Below are 18,599 nucleotides of genomic sequence, written 5' to 3'. Positions count from 1 at the left end.
CCACCGATTTGGACAGATCCTTACCCTCCAATGCATATTTCATGTCTTGGGCAAACAGATGCCACATCACTTCTGCGCTGACTTTTCCCACATTCAACTCCTGAGGAAACCTGGATGACAGAAGAAACCACAGTCAGAGAATAAGGCAAGAGTCATTTGATTTGATTCATTTCAAGGCGAAAGTGCCTAGTTCTTGGAAGTCATATTGGAGAAAGGAGAAGCTTAGAGTACAGGGCTAGGTCCAATCTGGAGAAAAGGGGCCCAGCGGCCAGTGGGAGGACACGTGGGGGCAGAAGGGATCCCCATAGGCAAGATGGGCCTAGGGGCAGAAGATGCCCAGAAGGCAGGCAATTAGGAGGCAGAGACTCTCCAGGCAGTGGCTGGAAAGCAGGCGCAGGCTAAATAAGATGGAGGAGAAAGGGCAAGGGAGGGGTGGGCTATAAGAAGGCCCACTTCATTCACAGTGGACAGACACATACACACATGGTCTCTGGATCCCCTGGGGCTCCTATGGCAGCCACAGTCCCAGAAGCCTCTCACTCCAGGGAGGCTGGCTCAGTCTGGGCAGGGACCCCCATTATGTTTCCACACCTGTCTCCAGAAACAGTTACCCAGACAGATACAAGGGACAGAGGGACAGATGGACGGACAGGAAGAAGAGGTGGCACTGCAAACATACAGAGACAGGAAAGAAAGAGGTTGTTAGACAGATGGACAGACCAATCACCAACAGACAGGGCCAAAGAGGGTGATACTCACTGGTTCAGAACAGGTGTGTAGGAATTCTTATCTTCCTCTATGATTGACACGATAAGTGTGATGAGCTTGGGCCAGAAATCCAGGTTCCGAATGCTGGGCCCTTGTTCCTCTGGAGGTAGCTCCTGCTTCTTGATCCAGAGGACACAGTGAGAGAGAGGGAGAGAGAGTCAGAGTAGAATGTAAAGGGTGTCTCCAATGATCCTCTTTCTCTTCCCCTCCCTATACCTCTTCCTCTAGAATCAAGGACCTTTCCTCTCCTAGAGCCTGTCTTCCACAAGACTATCCCTGTTCTGTAAGAATGACTATTGTGAGATCCCAGAACACAGGGAGCCTGTCGCTGAGAAGTTCTGTCCTCAGCCCCAGGGCACTGCTCTGATAAACTTGGTCAGTCCAAGAGATATAAAGATGCCCATCCTCCTTCTTCCTTCTCTCAGTTGCTACGGGCAGAGTAACTCCCTGGCTAAAGGAAACAGTCCTTCCAGCCTCACTAATAGGTCTAGTTCTATGCGGCCCCTACAGGCAGGTAGCCCTCCTCTTCTGGTGGTGTTCCTCTACTGACACCACGCCACGACCACACACATACACATCTCAGTTCTGAGCTCTTTTAACTTCTGCAGGAGCTACTGAACAGATCTAGGGTGCATTTCAGCCTTTCAGTGGAGTAGGACTTCCCTTGACCCCCTGAAGTTATTAGGGGGAAGAACTGCATTTAGGAAGCTATTTGCCTAGCTGGATAAGAAAGGGCCTTACTTGGGAAGAGGCAAGCCTGAAAGCTTTACCTGAAATATAGAATAAAAAATCACTCTATAGTCATAGCCCAGAAAAGTGAGGTAGGAGTCACCACAGGAAGCCTGGAACACATATTGTGTTTATGTGGGATGTCACATGCCACTGGAAAGCTTCCACAGTCCTTAATAAGCCTGCATTATCAAGAAGTTACTAGAAACCAGGGCAGAATCTTTAATATCACTTAAATACATCTCTTCCTTTTATTTTTCTGTCATTGTCCTGGCTCAGGCTCTTATCATTCAAGGATTTCTGAACTGGTCTTTGATCTTCAATCCAATCCCTCCTCCTTGCAGCTATCAGTGATCTTTCTACAAAGAAAATCTCAGCGTGTTACTCCTCTGCTTAAAGCCCTTCAACGGCATTCAATACAGTTTAAATTCCTTAGTTTATATCTTCCAGAATATGACTCTCTCTCAACCTCATACAACTCTTTTTGTTCCAGCTTATGTGCCACACACTCTGCTAAGACCTTTATACACATTATCCTATCTAATCCTCACAACGACTCCATTGAGTAGAAATTATTATCACCTTCATTTACAGATGAGGAGAGAGAAGGGCAGCAAGGTTATATGACTTGTGCGGAGTCATGCAGTTGTAAAGAGCAGAACTAAGATTTGATCCCAGATAGCTGAATCCCACAGCCTGATGCTGTAAGTACCCTAAATTGCCATACTTCTATTATTTTTATTTTGTGTTTTTGAGATGGAGTCTCACTCTGTCGCCCAGGCTGGAGTGCAGCGGCATGATCTCGGCTCACTGCAACCTCTGCCTCCTGGGTTCAAGCAATTCTCCTGTCTCAGCTTCCCAAGTAGCTGGGATTCCAAGCGCCCACCACCATGCCTGGCTAATTTTTGTATTTTTAGTAGAGATGGGGTTTCACCATATTGGCCAGGCTACTTTCAAACTCCTGACCTCAAGTGATCCACCCGCCCCGGCTTCCCAAAGTGCTAGAATTACAGGCGTGAGCCACTGCGCCTGCCCTGCTTATATTTCTTTAAATTAACATGCTTATACATAATTCTGTGCCTCTAAGCATTCTATTTGCTGTCCGTGGTATGCCCCTTCCCTCCAGCCCCTTTCTTTAGTTAATTCCTACTCCTTCCTCAAAATTCAGATTGAACTTTGCCTCTTCTGAGAGGTTTTCCTGACATCCCTGTTATGGGCTCCCAGAGCACGCTCGCTGAACCTTTGGTGTAGATGTATCAGAAAACTACGACTACAGTAAAACATAGTAACAACAAAATAACAACAACAAAAAATAAATGTAGTAATTTGCTCTGACCTCCACTAAACAATGAGATCCCCAAAGACTGAAATGCCTCTTACTCAACTTTGCCTCTAATGCTCTGTTAAGTGAATGGATGGATGGATAAACCAATGACTGAAGGCCAACAGACGGAAATTTTAAAAGACACGAAGAGTTTATCCCAGTGTAAATATGGAATAAGGAAAAAATGAAATTGAAAGAAAGTAAAAAGCAGATACCAAAACACAAAGGCTAAAGAGTATCCCTGAATAGTTTATGAACTCTCTTTCAAAGTCTAGTTCATTCTCATGCTGGGGAATAGAGACCAAATATTCAACCAGACCTCTGCATAGTTGAAAGATCAAACCTGAGAACAGTGTCTTGCCTTGACCAGAGAGACTTCATACATGGATGACAGAATGTGTCAAGTAAAACAAAGTCCTCAGGAAAACCTCCCATGGACTTCAGAACCAATAGGAGGCTTTATAAACCTTAAAAGGAAGAAGGCTTAAATACATGGCTGGCACAGAAAGTACACTTGGGAATGAGAAGAGGCAGTAGGAACAAGATCTTAGTCTTTATGAGGGTGCTCCTAGGAAGCTTTACAAATTGGATTTACCTAAAGATAAGTGTCCAAGACATTTAGGTTGTCCTGCCATCATTGGTTGTCCAAATCCCACTGCCTTTTAAGGTCTATCTCAAATGTTCCTTATTTTATGTAGCTTTTTCCGGTATCTGATCAAGAATGGGAAAAGACTCTTTCTCCTTGGGATTCCTTTAATTTTATCCCTTTTTCAAGGCCCTTCAACCAGACTCCTTTGATTAGAGTTATATATATGTTTATGAGACTGCAGACTTACTGAAGGAGCACTGTGCTCTCCTCAGACATGGCCTAGAACAAACATTCAATATATATTTGTTGTACTGAAGGGAATCCACTCTGCAAATGTATGGTCAGCAAGAAACTCCTAAAACTGGAACTGTAATGAGTAATTGGAGCTAGAAGTAAGTTCTGGCTTTGAAATAAGTTGGGAGCATGGATCGGGGATACTATTAGAAGGATCTGAGAAAACGCACTAAGTCACCAGGTACTGACTTAGGGTGCCAGGCTAAAACAAGTGAAGTAGTTCAGCCTCACAGAAGGATAGGGTCAGCCTTGATAGCCAGTGGATGAATACGGCCCAGAAGAACCACACATTTCAGAGAGAAGTAATCAGAGGGAAAAGTAAACCTTCCAGGAGTCAGCAGCTCAGAGACCACTTCAGATTCCAGAGGAAGGAAGCCCAGAACTTACAAGAGTCTGCAAGAGTCAGAATAAAGTTAAACTTGAGGGAGAAAAAAGACTCTGGAATGGACTGAGAATTCACCTACTCAACCCCTGAACCCCATGAATTTAGGTTTACTTTCTTCAACATCATTATTGTTGCCATTGCCCAGGGGTCTCTTTCCATCCACATATTTCATGGTCCACATGGTTCATACTCTACAATTCACTTACCGTTAAGAACATCAAGTACTTTGTCCTGAGCGCCTTTCCACCACCATTGTGAAGGAAAGCTGAGGCTCTAGAGAGCCACTGATAGCTGGCCCCACCTGATCCTGAACCTCTTACCAGCTGGTACTGGTGGCTGTATAAGTCGTGGCAGTTGTTGAAGATATATTCATATGTGGAGTTCAAACAGGCCTTCACACAATCCTTTACCACCTGGCTGGCTCTTGGAGGGCTTTGCAGTTCTTGTACCTGCCAATTAAAAGAAGAAATATGGGCCCAAGGTCCTGCTCACCTGGGTGGGATATTCTCCTAGCACTACTCCAAACCTACTCTAGATTCTTTCATCCCTCTCTGGGTCCCTAGACCTTTCCCTGTGATGAATTGCCAGGATAGCTGACAGGGAAAACTTCCAGCCCATCCTCGTGGATTTATAGTCCTTGTGCTCTCTCAGAAGTAACCCAGGGAACAGGTACACAGAAATGTAAGCTTAGAGGTGATGAATCCTGTGGCTTCAGACTCTGCCCAGTGATTCTTATTTTTCATGTTCCTGTAGCCAGGTCTCCAGCCCAGAACCACCCAAACCCAGTCCATTTCTTACCTTCATTCTGAAGAAAGTAATGCTGGTCAGCAAATCCACTGTGGATTTTAAGTCCTGAAGCCGTTCAGGACTCCCAGCAGGGAAATTATTCTGTTGCAAATCAAGCAAATGTAAGAAAGGAACAGAGGACATGAAAACCTTCCCTGCCAAAAGTGATGATCTCAAAAGCTTCCCTAATTGCTACCTACTGGGTTTTTCTCTAGTCGAGCTGGCCAAAAACACTGCAATGTTACAGGTCTCCTTCTCTTTTTTCTATTGATGCAAACAGGCTCTTGCCAAAAGCAGGGGTTAATACTCTCCACCCTAGAAAGCAACACACCCTCCCTCCAGTCCTCCTTCCCATGCAATGTTTAAGAACTTGTACAAAGGAACACACAGGCGCACACACACTTACACACATGCTTTTCTTGGATGAAGATTCTTACACACCAACAGTGACTTCTTCAAAAGTTACAATCTAACTGTATATCCTGGAATATAAGTGGAGCCACACTACAGGCCAAACTGAGGTCCAGGACCTGTACTTTTTGTACAGTAGACCCCAGCTCTTCTACTGTTCTGCAGCCAGCAGATGGCAGATCTCTGAGCAGAACTGCTTTTGGAGTGAGTTCCTTAGGAATTTCCAGCCATCCTTACTTCATTCACTTTGACATGAGTCTTAGGAGGGAGCTGCTATGAAGAGCTGAAGGGAGATGCTGAGCCTGTCTTCACATTAATGGTCAGTTTTTAAACCTTCAAATGGCTACTTATATGCCAAATATAAGACATACAGTCAGTTGTCCATTATTTGTGCAAATGGAGGGCACTCGAGCAGACAATTAAAACCTCACTTCTTTTTAACTTTAAGGTTGTTTTTATACTTACTTTTTAATGTGCGTATATTGCCTGTTCTGAAAATTCACAGCACTTTAAAGCAAGTAATGAAGCCATTCTAAGATCTAACATAGGAGGAAATAAGAAACTGCCCATTTCCTTATCCTGTCCTGTCCCAGGTACCCATCCTCCTACTACACCTATTTCCTCCCTTTATACTACAAATGGACATGCTCTCTGATACAAATTACTTGCAAAAGCCAAGCTACTCTCTCTCCCCCTAGCCAGATTCTCACACCTCCCCTGGAAAATGAGGAGAGTATGGAAAAATGCAAAAGAGAAATGTAATTAGGTATCTAATTTTTTAAAAGGGTACTCCTGGAAGAGATTATCCTCAGGAAACTCCCTAATGAGAATGTCACCAGAGAGTTTAGTAGAGTGTTAACAGTGAGGTTGGAAAGCCAACTGTCCATAAAAAGTAACCATACCTGCTGCTATTTATACACCACATGGTCCCTGGAGTTAAAAGAACCACAGGTGTCAGTAGCATTGGCCATTTGCGTGGATGTGATGACACAGACCAGTTTTCCCTGGCCTCAATCTTTACAGCCAAGATTGGCCTACAGTCTCTCTGGGACTGTGCTTGATATCTATTATCCTGCCCACAGCCATGTCTTCACTCACCCTGTATGTAGAGAGGTCGATCCTCAGTGAGTTGTGTAGCTGGTCCAGCAGTTTTACAAATCTCTCTTTCTGAGGGTGAGAAACAAATAATGGGGAAGAAAAAGAGAACCTGTGTCTGAGTCCCCTAAACTACAACAGAAACAGAACCACCTCTGGATGAGTAGAAAGAGTTGGGAGGCATTGGGCTGGAGACACATCCCTGCCCATGGGAAGAACAACAAACAGTGTAATGAGATAGATAGTCCCTGTTCTATCTCTTTGCAGCTCTGTCCCAATGTGGGAAATCTCACACTGGCAAGGACAAAGCCAAGTCCCTGGGAGGAGAAAAGGCTCCTTGGATTATCCAAGAGTAAATAGGGCACGACCAGTGCATCTCTATCCCTTTGGGACTGTAACTTATCTCAGTTAGATAAGAAGAAACTCCAAACACATTCTCTCTTGAGTCTGAGGTCTCCTGACTTATCTCGGGGTAGTACATAACAGTTATACAGCCACAGCCTAGCAGTGATGATGGGAGAGAGAAACTGATGCATTTGAAAGATAACAGGGCAGGCCTGAAGGGGTCTCTCTTTAAACCACATTCCACACACACTTCCCATAGTGTATACTTTTTAAATGTTAAAATATCTAACATATACCATTTTAATAGCTGATTTTCATAGAAAAAATATAATTAAACATGGAATCATATGCCTGCAGGATGTTGGCATCCCACTCCTAGAACTCATATATTGATTATATGAGTAGATATTGATTAAGTCAATACATAATGAGATGAGGCAAAATGGAACAAATATTTGACTGGCTTAATACATTACACATCTACAGAAAGACTCTATCAACAACAAAAAATTCATTAGTACCAAAAAATCAGGGCTCACAGACTCAGTGAATTGGGGTGATACCAGTAACTTTATGCCCAAAATGGTCATTTTTGTGTTGGGTCAGAATGATTTTATCTAGTTTATACTGAATTAATGTCAGGTGACATTTTGAGTAATGACTCAACTTCTCAGGTACCTTAACCCAGGAAGGGCACACCCTGGATAGGGAAAACAGTCCAGACACTAGAAAAGGGACAGGTTCAAGTGCACACTGGCATCGTTGCTTAGACATCAGTCTCATATAAACTCAAGTAATATGAATCCGTCACAGACAGATTGAACAAGATTTTTAAAAGTCCATTTGTGGACCTGCAAGACTGAAGAATATGGAATATGGTAACTCAACCAAGTTGTTGGCCCAGAGAGATTCTGGCCAAGCCCAGGTGGTACCACCCCCAACCACCTTCTCTTCTTTGTGTCTGTGGAGAGGCTATTAGTATAGTCTGCATACCCATAAGGAAACAAGGTTCGTCTATCAAAATGGTAGCTACCTGAATTTTAAGCACATCAAGCAACTCTACAGGACCAGCCAAGAAAAATCAAACTTGGCCGAGTGTGGTGGCTCAAGCCTGTAATCCCAGCACTTTGGGAGGCCAGGGTGGGTGCATCACATGGTCAGAAGTTCGAGACCAGTCTGACCAAACATGGTGAAACACCGTCTCTGCTTTAAAAAAAAAAAAAAAAAAAAAAAAAAAAAAAGAGGCGGGGGGGGGGGCGAGTTCCAGCTACTCAGGAGGCTGAGGCAGGAGAATTGCTTGAACCCAGGAGGTGGAGGTTGTAGTGAGCCAAGATCGCGCCACTGCACTCCAGCCTGGGCAACAGAGCGAGACTCTGTCTCAAAAAAAAAAAAAAAGAAAATCAAACTTTATTAATTGGTAACCAATGCAGACATATGTGTTTACATGATACTTACCCCAAAGTTGGAGGCTGCGAAGCGATCAGAGGCAGAGACATTGGTAGAGGCAGTTGTGTGGGCATAGTAGGCATTGATGTTGGCCAGTAAGGTGCTCATCACTGCTGGCACACCAGGACACATGTACTTGGATGATAAACATGCAAAGTGCCTGAAAAACACAGCACCCTCAGCCTCAAAGACTCTTCAGGGCTTGCAGCAAAAGCCAAGCAGGAACTCATTAAAAGTTTATGGGCTAAGTGAAGCACAGTCAGGGCAATTGCTGCCCTCTGCTTGCCTAGGGCTGCTTTCTGTGCACAGCTCTAGGGGCAGCATCACTAACAGAAAGGCTACTCTGCTTCTCATAGCAATTTGGAATTCCCATTTAAAGAGTCCTGATTGACTCCACACACAGCTGCTTTCCCTGCAGTTTAGTGTCCTCTTTGACCCCCAGGCCAGTCTAGGCCAGACCGGCTATCACAAACACATGTACATGAGCACACATATCCTGTCTGCTCAGGCCTGTGATGTCTAGGCAGATTTGTCCTTGCATACTCTCACATGCCTTTTTCCCTGCAGAGTTCCCTCAACTCTGAGGCAGTTACTGACAAAACATTCCCTTTTCTGTGAGTTACTGACAAAACATTCCCTTTCTACGTATACCCTTCTTGCCTTGGGGTACAGAACTATCCCACCCAGCTCAGAGAGGAAAGGAAAGGAATCACTGCATGCTAACCCACTAAGGACCTGCCCACCATGTCAGTGTGCCTTAGTTAGACACCCCAGTGATTAGTAGCCACTTCCCAGCGCCCCAGCAGAGACTCACGTCATGGCCTGATATATGGACTCAATGCCATAACGCATGGCAAATTCATCCACAATTTCTTGGGCTGTCTCATCAAAGTACACCTTCCAGGCATCGTCTCCTCGAGCTTCAGGGATGCGGACTCCTCCACTGCCCTGAATGTCTGTGAGGTAATGGAAAAGGTTCTGCAGAAGACAGAGCAGAGAAAGGGAATGGGTTAAATACATATGAAAAACAAAAACAAACTTGGTGGTAAAGCCCAGGAGAATGTGAATAAGGAAGTTTCCACAGAAATTCTGTCCTTCCAGTCATTGCTCAGTTCCTCCTATGGCCCCAGTAGGCTGTTCTGACATTAGTGGAAGAGAATGTAGTCTGGGTTCAATCACTTGGGCTCTCCAGGGTAGCAGAGTGAGTCAAGGATAAAATTTAAAATGGGCCTCGGATCTCCAACCACCTAGCAATCCTACTTATGGCCAAAGGCCTCTCCCAGCACTGCTTTCTGATCCCCCACCTACCAAGGGCTGGCTCACCTCATGGAGACACGTATACTGCACGTGGTATGGGGCTACTTTCTCCTCCCCCTTGATCTCCACACTGATTTGTAGTCGGATAGCCCCTGAGACGGCTGATTTGTCTGTCCTCTTCTCTAGGAAGGAAAGAAGACTGGAGATTGACACCAATGCAACTAGACAGCATAGATAGTTCCATTCTGGCTTAACCCAAGGAAAAGAAGGGGCCAACCCAAGGACTCACCATATAGGGTGAATCATTCCAGTGACCATATATTCCACAAATAACCCTTGAACTAGCTGGGTAGGAGAACAGGAGTGTGGAGGGGCGACAAAGGCACTAGTATGAAGAATAAAGGGCCTTCTGAAACCCAGAGAACGTTCAGCCAGAGTGAGTTGCAGCCACTGCCACTCCTCTGTCCCCCATCCCTCCCCATAGTCAGTTCTTTGCAGGTAAGACGGGCTCTGTATAGAGATATGCTTTGGGGACAAACGGTGGTTTTGGTAGAAGGACTATTCCTAGGTCCCCTTCATGCTCTCCCTTCCAAACAACTTTCTTGGGTCCAGTTTCCTCACCCAAGTTGTACCAGACGTCCATCTCGCCACTTAGGGTCCGAACCTCAATGATGGTTTGGCCGAGGAAATCATCGGACTCTCGCTTTAGGCGTTGCTTTACTCTTGACTTGATGTCATCATCCTCATCCCACACACGCACCTTAATGCGGTCAGAGGAGTTGTGGCACTCACTGTGAGAGAATTAGGCAGGCTCTGTTAGGGGCAGACCCAGTAGCGCCAAATCCTGTTACTTCCTATTCCCTCCCAAAAGCTCTGACAGCTGCACTTGAGGGCCTGGAAGTGGAGACGTCAGAGGACAGCAGTACTAAAGTTCCAAAAAAGTTGGGCTATCCCAGCAAATGACTCTTCATTCCTCGGCCTGGGTGGCTCTATCTACTACTGTACAGTTCTTATTGTCCTAGAACAAAGGGCAAGGGGTGGAGGGAAGAGTAATTCAGGTCAATTCTGACTTCCTATACAGCTAGCTGTATCAGCAACACCAAGAGGAAAACAGCTAGATATGCCACGGAGCTCCAGGAAGCAACTGCTAGCTCCATCCTCAGAGCCTAAGACATGAAGTCAGTAAAGATGCTACACATGCCCATGGTAGGCCCATATAGTTATAACTGTTTAGCTTTCTATCTAACTCCCCCATCTGCCTAACTACGTGCTTGGTGAGCTTCTATATTATCCTATCATATCCCATTGAAATGTCATCTTCTCTATCAGGTTTGCTTTGGAGAAAGGAGTTTTCCCAGGTCTTCTCTCAAGCTGTCCTCTCCAACTGTTGCTTTCTGGGTTCTGTTGTTTTACCCAAAAGTTGTAACTGGCAAAATTTGCTGTTCCTTTCCCTATGTTCTTATGACATCTTTCCACATTCCATTAAAATATTACAGTATAACCACCACTCTGTGGGAAGATAATAGACACATCAACAATGAGCTTCTTGAAGCCAGGGATTGTTCTATTCATTTTTAGATACACTATTTTATGTATAGTGTCTTGTACAGAAAATGAGCTTAAAAAACTGTTTACTAAAAGTGGGCAAAAACGACCAAGAGCTAGTTGATTTTAAATTAGTCATAAGAAGAATTCAAGCAGGAACTATTCAGATTCTCAAACAGGTGCTTCTCCTAGTAGCTATTATCTCTGGATTAGAGATTAATTTTACTATATCCTAATCCTTTTTTTTTTTTTTTTTTTTTTTTTTGAGACGGAGTCTCACTCTGTCACCAGGCTGGAGTGCAGTGGCATGATCTTGGTGCACTGCAACGTCCACCTCCCAGGTTCAGGGGATTCTCTTCCCTCAGCCTCCCGAGTAAGCTGGGACTATAGGTGCCTGCCACCATGCCCAGTTCATTTTTGTATTTTTAGTAGATATGGGGTTTTGCCACGTTGGCTAGTCTGGTCTGGAACTCCTGACCTCAGGTGATCTGCCTGCCTTGGCCTCCCAAAGTGCTGGGATTACAGGTGTGAGCCACCATGCTGGCCCTAATCCCTCTCTACATGAATCTTCTGAGGAGCCAACAGAAGGAGGCCTCTACATAGCCAGCCTGCTTGGCTGATTCAAATCCAAAATCTGGACCCTAGGCCTTATTGGGGAGTGACAAAGCATGTTGATTCTCCAGATGTTAGTTTGTCATTTTTCAATAACCATCCTTTACTGTCATAAGAAATAGTTTATAAGAAAGTGAGATAATAAAAAAATCAGTGAGGGTAGAAGCTGAGGCAGGAAGAAACACTACCTTTATGGGAAACAGCAACTTCAGGACCCAGATTTCCACTTTCAAGCCAGAATTACCCAGTTTTAGGACAAGGACACTCCCTCCCCACTCTGTATAACAGCCTTCCTTACGAGAGCCTAACCTTACTGTACCTTCCTAGGCAAGGGTAGGAGGTACAATAAGGCAGTCAGTCCCTGGTTCTGTCACTGAGCAGTAAAGTAGTAAAATCTTTCTACTGCTAGAAAAAGCAGGATGGGGTGCCCTAGGGCCCCTTTAATAGCCCTGGTGAAGACAGGGCATGGGCATAGTAACCCTGACACAACAGGTCATGAGAAAACCGGAGAAAGAATGGCTGATGCCTGAGCAAAGCATGTGAGAAATGGATTTTTCTCCCCTGCCTTTGCCCAATCTTCAAGTTCAAGCCCAGAATGGCAGGATGTGATCCTGCTCCCCCAATACACACAGTCCCAGGTAAGACAAAGCTCTCTGTGACTTACAAATGGAACTTTTCCTCCCAAACAGGATTCAAGTTTCCAAAAATGGTCTTGGTACGCTTCTTGGTTTTGCCGACTTGCACAGTCACGTAAGGGTCACTGGATCCTGTTTTGTCCTTGGCTTGTAGGCCCTGGGCACACACCACTGCAACCCAAGCATGTACAGGAGGCTTCAGAGTCGGTCAGAAGCCCTCCACAGCACTACTCATATGCTCTCCATCTTAGAGCAGTCTATGCTCCTTGCACAGATACCATAATCCCATTCCTCCATATTTATTCTTCTTCCTGGGCCACGAGCCTTTCCTTTAAAGCCCAAGCATCCCATCTCCCTACCCAACCCCTAACTGACCACTTGTCTCTACACTGGTCCTTATACCCTCTGATATATACATGCTTCAGCCCCACCCAGTTAGCAAACCACTGGTTAACTACTCCCTGGTCCCCTGACTTTCCCCTTCCCCCTCCCCCCACCTCTTGTAATATCAAACTGTTAGCCAATCTACAGTGTTAGGTTGTTAGCAAATCCTTGTATTATGATTCATGTTGTTTGCAGATAGCAGTCTTGCCTCTCCGGCACCAGGGTCTAGGTAAGGAGGACTGATGAATAATGAGGACTTTCCTTCCCAGTGATTTCCTTTTTCTTTCTTCCCAATCCCTTGCTCCCTCATGCTCAGGATGCTTCTTCCCCAGGCTCCTTCCCATAGCCCAGGCCTTCCTGTCCCCTCAGACTGTGGCCTGCTCACCAGTAATGGTGATCTTGGCCGACCATTTGGAGGTGCCATCCAGTACACTCTGCTTCACTGTTTTCATCTGCTGCACATGGGCAGCTTTGCTCACTGTGAAGACGTCCCGTATAACTTCAAAGATCTCTGGCTTATTTCGCTCTCGGATCTTCATGCGGTCCTTCATGGCCATGATAATGTTCTGGGTCCGGTCCTCAGCTCCATGTTTACAGCTCTTTTCTGCAGCCCCTGAACGTGGCCAGGAACAGAAATTAGGATTAAGCAACAGGTCACCTACCAGACCAAGGGTTGAGCTGAGGAATGGGGCCCAGGAGAGGCTGCAGAGCAGCGGAGAAACTATGCAGCCAGCCTGGTTGCTACTTCTTAGCAATTAAGGCAAAGGCCCTCTGGAACCTGCACTTGCCACCTCTTCATGATGGGTTTTGGCCAAGTCATTACTAGCATTTGTCTTCAGGCAGTCTTTTCAGAGCCCATCTCTTCTGCTGACTCTGTCCTACCTGTCTCTTCATGTCTAACTTAGCCATGCCACTGGCACCAATTTGAGGCTCTTCAAAGGACATTTTCCATGAATAATTTCTCAAGGCCTCTCCCTGGTCCCCTTTTATATGTCATAGCTGTCCTTGGGATAATGAAGTACTTGTGGGTCTGTCTAGAGGTGACCTTCCCCTTCTCCTAGCACAATCCTTAAAGCTTTCAGTGCTACAGCCTGGCTTGTCGGTAATACCTGGGAGGTCTGGAGAGCAGGAAAATAGTTTCCACTTCCTTCACCCCTGCTTTTCCTGGGGTCCAGCCACAGTGAGTGCAAGCAAAGCAGGAGGGTAGCAAGGAGATATGAACTTTGACCCCTACCATTTTCTCTGACAAGAACTTGTTGCTTTTCCTGCTCCTATTCTCCCCACTCCATCATGGCAGGACAAGTCATATATTTAGCCAAGGCTGTGGGGGTCTGGCATACTCTCCTCTTGGACGTCTGTCAGATTCATTTGACACTTTTATTTCTGGCACTATTGTCTAAAAACAAGCAATGAATGCTGCCTTCCCTGAGTGCTAGATTCCAGGCTTCGGGAGGTTCCTCTGTGGGGCCTGGAACCCCACAAAACTCTATTTCTTTCCTCTCATTAGTCTCAGATCCTGATGCTTTTGTCATTTGGACTATAAGGCCGCTGTGCTGTATACACTGCAAAGCTCAGTCTCTGGGATCAACTGAATCCTAGAAGAGATTCTAGCTACATTAGAAGGCCACAGAAAGCTCAAAGAATTTTTCCTAAAAGTGCTTAAGAAGGTAGTGTAAGACCTGCTATTTGGAAAGGCAAGGCTCCTTGATTCAGAATCCTACCTTCTCTGAAATGGATAGGGTTTCAGAATCAGGTGGATTGGGAGAATGAAATGGATAGGGTTTCAGAATCAGATGGACTGGGGGAATGATTGGTTCAGCCATCCCAGCTCTTTGCCACAGACTATTTTGGAGAGCCCCTCCAGAGCCCCTACTGCCTCACTCCCTGCCCCTCACCCCACAGGGCACTCACGCTGCAGGCAGTCAGCATTGAGCAGGTCCTGGCACTTCTCATGGCACTTGACTCCACATTCACTGCAGCGCATGCCCTGACGGGCAATGCCCCAGAGGAGGCCTTCACACTCATAGCAGTAGGTTGGGGTAGTGGCTGTCCAGACCTCAAAGTTGTGAGGAGTGGTGCACGAAATGGGGTAGATTAAGGCCTGCAGGGTTTTCTTATACACGTGGGATTTCTGAAAGATACATACCCCATCCCATGATTTTTGGTTTTTGTTTGCTTTGAGACAGAGTCTTGCTCTGTTGCTCAGGCTGGAGTGCAGTGCTGCGATCTCAGCTCACTGCAACCTCCACCTCCCAGGTTCAAGCAATTCTCATGCCGCAGCCCCCGAGTAGCTGGGATCACATGCACATGCTACCACGCCTGGCTAATTTTTGTATTTTTAGTAGAGACGGGGTTTCACCATGTTGGTCAGGCTTGTCGAACTCCTGACCTCAAGTGATCCACCTGCCTCGGTCTCCCAAAGTGCTGGGATCACAGGCGTAAGCCACCATGGCTGTTCCCCATGACTTTTGGATTCTGCAGGGAGATACCAGAACTGAGACCCTGTGGGACAATCAGGACCTTGATTTCATGTCTCCTCTGGCAATGAAGAAGATGCTCTATCCTGGCCCAGCCCATAGCCCAGCCTAGCAGAATGAGGCCCACAATATAGTGTGCTCCTGGTTGTCCAACGCAGGTTGGACCTGATGCTGAATCTGAGCCTTGTTCCAGCATTTACACTTTCTAAGAAAACAGAAGGTACTTGGTCCATCATAAAACCCTGAGTTCAGCGGTCACACCCTTCAACATGAGACTTGGGCTTACCCTCTGATCTAGACTTGCTTAGAGCCTTACCCAGTGTGGAAAACTAACACCTGATGCTATCTGTCTTTTTCATCAGCAATGTGTGCCCAGCACTCTTGAATTCCCAGAATTCCCAGTTATTAATTGTATGACTACAGAGATGATCACCAGTCCTGAGGCCAGTGGACTTATGAAAGCACATGGGTTACTTACCAGCTCTTCGTCCTTAAGAGAAGTGCGTGTGGCCATTGCAGAAGTGATTCCTGCCTTCCGAGACTGGACCAGTGACTGTGAGGGAAGATCTGCTGTTAGCCCTGACCACCACCAAGGGCTGGCAAAGTCCTGGGAAGGGAGCTTCAGTGACCAAAGCCACTTGACTATAGCTTACTACAGTACTTTCTATTTTTATTGTCACTCACAGCAACGGCCCTAACAGGTGACAAGTGTCCCAGGTTAAGATGCAAAACCCAAGGCCCTCAGGGGGCTTCTCTAACTATGTTAGAACAGCACTTTCTTCAGGGTATCTATCATCCAAAGAGTTTCTTTTTCCCTCACTCTTCTTAGTGCCCTACCCCACAGAAACTCCTTGTTTATGGGAAGGAAAAGGAAAATGAAAAGCTTAGAACTATAGCAGAAAAAAGGTAATTAAGAATAACAGAGACACACAACTCTGTCAAAGTCACATTCAAGAGCCATCATGGAGAAAAATGATTCCATGGTAACCTCTATACCTTGGCACCTCCCCAAGCCCATATAATCTCTGGGAGGCTGCAGAGGCCAGCAGGTCTACATGTAGGGCACTTGGCAAGTGAAAGGGGCATTGAAGCCTCAGTCAAATCAAGCAGGACAGGGAGTTAAGTCTGAGAGCTGGGGTTACCTTGCTAGCCACGCTCTTGCATAAGGGGCCCCATGTATCTGCCAAGCCCAAGCTTTAGGGGCAGCCCCTGGAGAGGCACATGGTTTCCTAAAGGCAGAGGACACTGAGAAGACAGAAGTCAAAATATCAGCCTGAGCAGGAGGAACAGCTGGGAAGGGCCCAAGTGATTTGAGATGCGGACTTTTTTTGTTCGTTTTAAGATGGAGTCTTGCACTGTCACCCAGGCTGGAGTACAGTGGTGCGATCTCAGCTCATTGCACCCTCCGCCTCCCAGGTTCAAGCGATTCTCCTGCCTCAGCCTCACGAGTAGCTAAGATTAAAGGCACCCGCCACCACTGCCAGCTAATTTTTTTTGTATTTTTAGTAGAGACAGGGTTTCACTATGTTGGTCAGGCTGGTCTCGAACTCCTGACCTCATGATCCATCCACCTCAGCCTCCCAAAGTGTTGGGATTACAGGCGTGAACCACTGCACCCAGCCAGGGATGCAGACTTTTAAAGAGGTTGGGAAAGGGCTCTGGAGACACTCACCATAGCCTGTGTAGAGGACAGCAGAGAAAGGAACAACATGATATTAAAGACCCGAAAAGGCATGAAAACTTTCAGAGGCAACTGAGAGGTTCTTCTGTATAGTGCAAAGCATTTCCCAATCCACTCTGCATCTGTCCACTAAAAACTGTCTTCAATCCAGACTACTGGCTAGGACCCAAAGCCTAGAGCACCTACTCTAAGGAGTATTATGCCATAAAGCCAAAGATAGGGCAAAAGACAGAGAGGGAGAGCAAGAAATAAACTGGATACTTGCTTGTGGGCAAAGAGTGAGAAAGGATGAGGAAAAAAAGTAGGAAGAAAAGGAAGAGAAAAAAGAGGAGATGAGAGACATTAAGGAAAGGAAAATGGTATTGAAGAAGAGACGGCATCAGAATTTATCTTCAACCAGCTAGATGAAGAGCTGGTAGAAGAGGTACATTACAAAGGAGGAGTCGGGCATGGTGGCTCACGCCTGTAACCCAGCACTTTGGGAAGCTGAGGCGGGAGGATCACTTGAGCCTGGGAGTTTGAGGCCAGCCTGGGCAACACAGTGGGATGCTGTCTCAAGAAAGAAAAAGAAAGAAAGAAAGAAAAGAAAGGAAGACAGAAAGACAGAAAGACAGAAAGACAGAAAGAAAGAAAGAAAGAAAGAAAGAAGGAAGGAAGGAAGGAAGGAGAAAGAGAGAAAGGAGAAGATGAACAAATGGTAAGAAATAATGGAAGGGAAGAAAAATGATGAAGAGAAAATGGCAGATGATACTTTCAGTCAACTAAGGAGGGAGAAACTAGTGGAGCAGGAAATGGGGAAGAGGGAAGAGGAGTGGATAGGAAAAACAATAGATAGAATAGAGAGCAAAAAAGAAAACAGAAACAGAAAATGGTAATAAGCGAAAAGGGTTCATGTTTAACTGAACCCTTACACCCTATTTCTGGCTTTAGAGCTCTGAGAGAGCCTGGACCTCACTTCACCCCCAACTACCCACAAGGCTACAGAAAATTCCTTGGGCTGTTTGTGCCTCACAAGGTATGACCCAGAATGGGGCTTCTGGTCATCCTGGGAGGATGGGAGGAGGTCCTGGAATCAGCTTTAACTCTTAAGCCTGTTTCAATTCAATTCCACAAATTTTTATCATTGCCTCTCAGCGCCTGACACTAGGTTACAGAGATAGTCTCGAAAGCCTATGTCTTGAGAAGAACTTTTGCTTGACTTCCAAGAAGGCATCAAGCTCTAGTCATGCTCATCCCATACCAAGCTCAGTGATCTAGGTCAAGGGCTGGAGGCAATTTCCATTACAGGTCATCAAAGAAGGCTGTAGAGATACCTGTAAGAGCTAGATGCCTATAGGAAGACACAAAATCCTAACTTTGAGAGCCCAAGCCACAAATATTCCAGATAGGAGCTTGAGCTAATAAATTCAGGACTCCGACTAGGGAGTGAGGTAGAACACAGTCCCTGTGAAGCCATTGCTAAGTCTCAGAAGGCTTTAAATGATTGATCATCAGACCAATTTGAGTCATTAAATGGACGACTTCCAATCCTGACAGCTTGTCAAGGCCCAATGGGGGATACCCCAAGGCTACTGCCTATGCCTGCACAAAAGTCTTCACTCACCAGATCACTGACAAGTGGCAGTGGCTTCTTTCTGCGTAAATCTGGCATGCTGTCAATGCCATAGAGCCCTCCAGCTGGCCTGAGGAGAGAAGGAAATACGTCAGGACCTTCAGTCTTGCTTTGAGTTAACTGGTGTTCAGTGTTCCATTCACCTTGCTCTCCCTCTCCCCAGAGGAAGATGAACTGACCTCTATCATGTGCCTTTGAGACCGGAAGGGAAGACAGAAAGTCAG

General features: G+C 45.9%; 1 protein-coding gene across 8 annotated transcripts in view; it reads right to left on the bottom strand.

Annotated features, from left to right (window-relative positions):
* Positions 1-18,599, bottom strand: part of UNC13B (unc-13 homolog B) — a 232,897-nt gene that overhangs the window by 14,704 nt on the left and 199,594 nt on the right. For 5 of the 8 annotated variants that reach the window (XM_031654840.1, XM_003911544.5, XM_003911545.5 and 2 more), the window contains 14 exons: positions 18,367-18,445; positions 15,561-15,635; positions 14,517-14,736; positions 12,991-13,218; positions 12,251-12,392; positions 10,051-10,220; positions 9,496-9,611; positions 8,987-9,150; positions 8,182-8,332; positions 6,385-6,453; positions 4,888-4,977; positions 4,410-4,538; positions 760-887; positions 25-110 (listed from right to left, as the gene is read on the bottom strand). In XM_031654840.1, coding sequence (XP_031510700.1) covers positions 25-110; positions 760-887; positions 4,410-4,538; positions 4,888-4,977; positions 6,385-6,453; positions 8,182-8,332; positions 8,987-9,150; positions 9,496-9,611; positions 10,051-10,220; positions 12,251-12,392; positions 12,991-13,218; positions 14,517-14,736; positions 15,561-15,635; positions 18,367-18,445 — 1,847 coding nt within the window. Of the gene's footprint in view, positions 1-24; positions 111-759; positions 888-4,409; positions 4,539-4,887; positions 4,978-6,384; positions 6,454-8,181; positions 8,333-8,986; positions 9,151-9,495; positions 9,612-10,050; positions 10,221-12,250; positions 12,393-12,990; positions 13,219-14,516; positions 14,737-15,560; positions 15,636-16,754; positions 16,761-18,366; positions 18,446-18,599 lie in introns of all 8 variants that reach the window. The other 3 variants (XM_009188557.4, XM_009188558.4, XM_009188559.4) reach the window with 3 other exon arrangements.

Source organism: Papio anubis, chromosome 13 (assembly GCF_008728515.1).
Source record: "Papio anubis isolate 15944 chromosome 13, Panubis1.0, whole genome shotgun sequence".
Taxonomy (NCBI): Eukaryota; Metazoa; Chordata; class Mammalia; order Primates; family Cercopithecidae; genus Papio; species Papio anubis.
Note: the sequence above shows the minus strand (reverse complement) of the source record. Positions and strands in the feature narration are given on the sequence as shown.